The sequence below is a fragment of the Triticum urartu genome, chromosome 5A (genome assembly GCF_056163025.1).
Source record: "Triticum urartu cultivar PI428250 chromosome 5A, HENAU_Tu73, whole genome shotgun sequence".
Taxonomy (NCBI): Eukaryota; Viridiplantae; Streptophyta; class Magnoliopsida; order Poales; family Poaceae; genus Triticum; species Triticum urartu.
In genome coordinates, this window is record NC_141877.1 from 681252437 (window position 1) to 681257846 (window position 5410).

The 5410-nt window shown below is 45.4% G+C and overlaps 1 protein-coding gene across 1 annotated transcript; it reads left to right on the forward strand.

The window, feature by feature from the left end:
* Window positions 1-240: 240 nt before the first annotated feature.
* On the forward strand, window positions 241-1176 carry LOC125506541 (60 kDa jasmonate-induced protein-like). Its single transcript, XM_048671335.2, has one exon. The coding sequence runs from the start codon at window positions 241-243 to the stop codon at window positions 973-975; it is 735 nt and encodes a 244-aa protein (XP_048527292.2). The 3' UTR covers window positions 976-1176.
* Window positions 1177-5410: the final 4234 nt, after the last annotated feature.

Below are 5410 nucleotides of genomic sequence, written 5' to 3' on the forward strand. Positions count from 1 at the left end.
GCTATTGCAGTCTACGGGGCGTCCGTTGTTGGCTTATTAATACGATTTCAGCAAACGAAACCACGTACACTCTTTGATCAAAGCAGCCGCCTCGTCTGATGAGTGTCACTCTTTTCTTGTGCTATTCACGCTGCTTTCACTTCCCTAAACAAGAGCAGTTGGGTAATGCAATCGGCGTGGTAGCTAGCGACTGCCCGCTGCCAGCAGTCCATATATACTGGAGTACTTGATCCATAAGAGATGGACCGACCCACCCACCCAGTAGCCATGACAGCGTTCCTCCTATTCCTCTTACTCGCTCTCGCCGCCAGCAACACCGAGCACGGAGGTGCAGTTGCTGCCGCCGACGACCCACCTGCCGCCCTTACCATCCTGACACTGCGCGGTAGCCACGAAAACACCTCCCTGGCCGTGCAGACCCACGACCTCTCCCTCGCCGGCTTCACCGACGAGAGCCTCCACTGGCACGCCTTCCCAGGCCACGAGCATCTGATCCCCACGTCCAAGCCCCTGCCGTTCGGCAGCAGCTACAGCGAGCTCATCGGCGGCCTCGCCAACCTGCCGGGCCTGCCGCTAGGGCGGGACGCCATGATGCACGCCGTTCGTGTGCTCTCCGCCTACGACCCGGCCGCCGACGCAGAGCCGGTCAAGTGGGCTCTGGCGGCCGTGAAGGTGATGATCTGCGAGTCCGGGCGGCTGAAGCCCATCAGAGAGACCGTGAGAAGCGGATGGGACAGCGAGTCCCGCGTCGCCCCCGAGCATCTGCCCTACATCGAGCACTGGGACACCATGTCCTACGAGATCATCCGCGCCAACCGCACGGGCAAATGGGAAGACGGGCCCTTCACCAAGATGCTGGAGACCCAGGCCAACATCCGCAGCAAGGAGGAGGCGGTGGCGGTGATGAACATGCTCATGGATGCGGACTTCGAGCAAGTGCTCAAGGCTCACGCCATCCCGATCAATTTAGAGTAAACGTGCATGCATGCTTGCTTGCAGCTGGTTTTAGACTTTATTTAGGTCCGTCTCCAGTCGATGTTTCTTTCATGTCCGTCTAGTTTGTTGCTCATCTAGCTAGTTGGAACACGTAGGCTTTCAGTTTTGCTTGCTTCCTTGTGCTAGCTGTTTCAGGCTTTCAGCCCCGATATCTCAAATAATTTAGTCAATTCTATTCAGAAAGAAAATGCTAAAACTTTGGCATGCATTGACAATCTGCAGTCCATTTATTTTAGAGAAAGCATAATTTTTGTAATTGAACTCTGTTTAAAGTGTAGAAATGACCCCTCAACTCCAAAGCCCGTAAACTTAGAGCATCTCTATCAGATGCCATAAACATAATTCCTCTCAAACCTTCTCCCTATCTCAAAAAGTCAAATATTTGGGGTGATTAAACTTTTGCTCAGCTAGAGGATGCCCTAACTTAAAACCCTAAAAGAATCAACTACAATTTTTTTTATATAAAAAACGTGTTTCAAACACTCATTTAAACAACTTAATTGCATTATTCGACAACGCTTTCTCATTACCATCATACATAACATAAGTAACAGTCCATTCCTACTACGTTTCCCTCATACATAGCATAATGTCAAATACATAGCTTAAGTCAAGAACATTTGTCTAATACATGTTTAACAGTTTCTAAATACACGATAACATTTTTTTAAATATATATTTTGATTTCTACAGTTCTCTTACACATTGTACATTTCTGGTATACATTAAAAATATTTTTTATACAATCTTAACATTTTTCATATCCTTCATTAACATTTTTCCAAATATTGTGTTTTATACCCCTAAAAAATTATATGTTTTATGTCTACTTTTTTTTACAAACCGTACATTTTTCTTAAACACCGGAATTTTTTTATACATGTTGAACATTTTTCTGAATTACACAAACATTTGTGTACACTGTATAAGAATGTTTTCAAAAACTATCCATGTACAGGTTTTGGAAAACACGTGAAAATTTTCTAAATGTTACCACACATTTTACATATATGTCAGGAACTTTTTTTTAATACACGTTTAACATTTTATATCTGCTTACATAAATACATTAGTGCGATATCTTTTGTAGAATATAACACCAACATTTATAAATAAATGACTTACTGGTGGATACCTTACTCTATCGAGCATGAACAACTAGTTAATTTAAATTAGTGGGTTTGGCCCTCTTCCCCCACTGTATGTTAGGGTAGGGGGCTATGGCCTCCCTCCACTTCACAACACCACGTCGTATTTCTGTAGCCACGTTGGCGATGGGTGCCTACATAGTGGTCGCGCTGCTATCTGTAGCCATCTTACCATGCACCATTGGCGATGGGTGCCTATATAGTTGTGGCGTTGCTATGTGTAGCCACCTTACCATGCACCATTGGTGATGGGTGCCTTCTACTATGCTCCTTGAGCTTGTGTAGATTTTTCTCTTGAAGAGGAAAGGGTGATGCGTTAAAGTAAAGATAAGTATTTTCCTCAGTTAAGAACCAAGGTATCAATCCAGTAGGAAAAACACACAAGTCTCCAATGATAGCACCTACACAAACAAACAAATACTTATACCCAATGCGATAAAGGGGTTGTCAATCCCTTCATGGTTACTTGCAAGGATGAGATCTGATAGAGATAGGAATAAAAGATGAATAAAAGTGCAAAATAAAGTAAAGGTAAATAAATTGCAGCAACGTATTTTTAGGTTTTTGGTTTTATAGTCTGAAAATAATATGATAAAAATAGACCCGGAAGCCATAATTTTCACTACAGACTTCTCTCTTGAAAGAACGCACTAGTAGAAAAAGGCCCATTTGTCCCGGTTCATAAGCCCATTTGTCCCGGTTCGGCAACCGGGACTAAAGGTCGGTACTAAAGCCCAACACATTTAGTCCCGGTTCTTACACCAACCGGGACAGATGGGCCTCCACGTGGCCGCTGCGGCTTGCCCAGGCAGGTTTACATGAAGAGGGAGAATGCCGACAGCTGGGATTCTGGGCTGGAAAAGGAGCAAATATTAGAGACATATTCTGCACAGCTCCAAAAGTCTTGATACTTCACGGAAGACGTTTTCAGAATATATAAAAAATACTCAGCGAAAGATATTCACCAGGGGGCCACACCCTGCCCACGAGGGTGGGGGCGCGCCCCCTACCTCGTGGGCCCCCTGGTGGCCCTCCGGTGGCCATCTTCTGCTATATGAAGTCTTTCGATGGGAAAAAAATAACAAGCCATCTTCTCGGACAAAACTCCGCCGCCACGAGGCGGAACCTTGGCGGAACCAATCTAGGGCTCTGGCGGAGCTGTTCTACCGGGGAAACTTCGCTCCCGGAGGGGAAATCATCGCCATTGCCATCACCAACGCTCCTCTCATCGGGAGAGGGCAATCTCCATCAACATCTTCATCAGCACCATCTCCTCTCAAAACCCTAGTTCATCTCTTGTATCCAATTCTTGTCTCCAAGTCCGGGATTGGTGCTAGTAGGTTGCTAGTAGTGTTAATTACTCCTTGTAGTTGATGCTAGTTGGTTTAATTGGTGGAAGTTCATATGTTCAAATCCTATATGCATATTAATACCCCTCTGATTATGAACATGTTTATGCTTTGTGAGTAGTTACGTTTGTTCTTGAGGACATGGGAGAAGCTTGAGGACATGGGAGAAGTCTTGCTATTAGTAGTCATGTGAATTTGGTATTCGTTTGATATTTTGATGAGATGTATGTTGTCTCCCCTCTAGTGGTGTTATTATGTGAACGTCGACTACATGACACTTCACCATTATTTGGGCCTAGAGGAAGGCATTGGGAAGTAATAAGTACATGATGGGTTGCTAGAGTGACAAGCTTAAACCCTAGTTTATGCGTTGCTTCGTAAGGGGCTGATTTGGATCCATATGTTTCATGCTATGGTTAGGTTTATCTTAATACTTTTATTGTAGTTGCGGATGCTTGCAATAGAGGTTAATCATACGTGTGATGCTTGTCCAAGTAAGGGCAGTACCCAAGCACCGGTCCACCCACATACCAAATTATCAAAGTATCGAACGCGGATCATATGAGCGTGATGAAAACTAGCTTGACGATATTCCTATGTGTCCTCGGGAGCGCTTTTCCCTATATAAGAGTTTGTCTAGGCTTGTCCTTTGCTACAAAAAGGATTGGGCCACCTTGCTAAACTTTATTTACTTTTGTTACTTGTTGCTCGTTACAAATTATCCTATCACAAAACTATCTGTTACCACTTATTTCAGTACTTGCCGAGAATACCTTGCTGGGAACCGCTTATCATTTCCTTCTGCTCCTCGTTGGGTTCGACACTCTTACTTATCGAAAGGACTACGGTAGATCCCCTATACTTGTGGGTCATCAGTGGCTTCACCCGCCAAGACCTTACTTCAAGTCGCCATTGACTCCGTGTAGAACTATAGTGGCCGCGTTGAACCACTCTTATCGCACGTCGAGCCACCCTATTATGTTTGATCCGCCGATTGCCGCCTTTGAGTCGCCTCGGGCCTCCTTCCGAGCCGCTTCGGCAACCTCAAGTAGCCATTGCATGTTCAGGTCGCCGCTGCACTTTCTACCGTCGCTACAGTTATGGCTTACGGCCTCGCCACTCCAAGTTGATGTAACCCACCACCCGCGCTTACTGAGCCGCCGCGGTCCGCTTTGAGCCGGATTCGCCCCTGCTGCAGACAAAGGAGACTTAAGAATATTTTAATAAAAGAGAGTCAGGAGACTAGTTGGTTTAAAGGATGAGCTCAGATCAGTAATGGAGGATTTTGAAGGAATGAAAGAAGAATTGTCAAAAGATGAGTTTGAAACACGAAGGATATATCTGCTGATTACAAGAGAGATGCGAGCACAAAATATGGGTTTGCCAAAGGAGACTCATTTACCTCATGTGAGGATTAAAAGAAAGGAGCAGAGGAGGGTCAGCCCACGTGAAGCATCAGACTATATAATAGCAGTATTAATCAATCAAGAAACAGTTGATACGTGCAGACAAACGAGCATTGTACTGCTCGCTAGTTGCACAACCAATAAAAAACCAGGTGCAATCCTTTCTATATATTTTATCAGCACGTATTAAATTGTTTGAGAACAATTACTTGGCTCTGTGGTATTTCTTCGCAGGACCGTTATTCATTACAAAGGTGTCGTAAAGGGGCATGCGCCAACATTATTTTTGGCACTAGCGCTTGTCTGTGCCTTACTGCTCGACGGATATGTGCGCAAATCGCCGCCCCCGCTACATCAACACACGCGACTGACTCGTCGTCCGTGCCTGTGGCCAAACCGTTTCCAAAACTGCGGGCGAATCTCCTGTCCACGCCGGCTTGTGACCCATGGCCGACTCATCTGTCTGCTCCCGCGGCCGACTCGGCCGCGATTGATTTCAGCTTCACCGTGG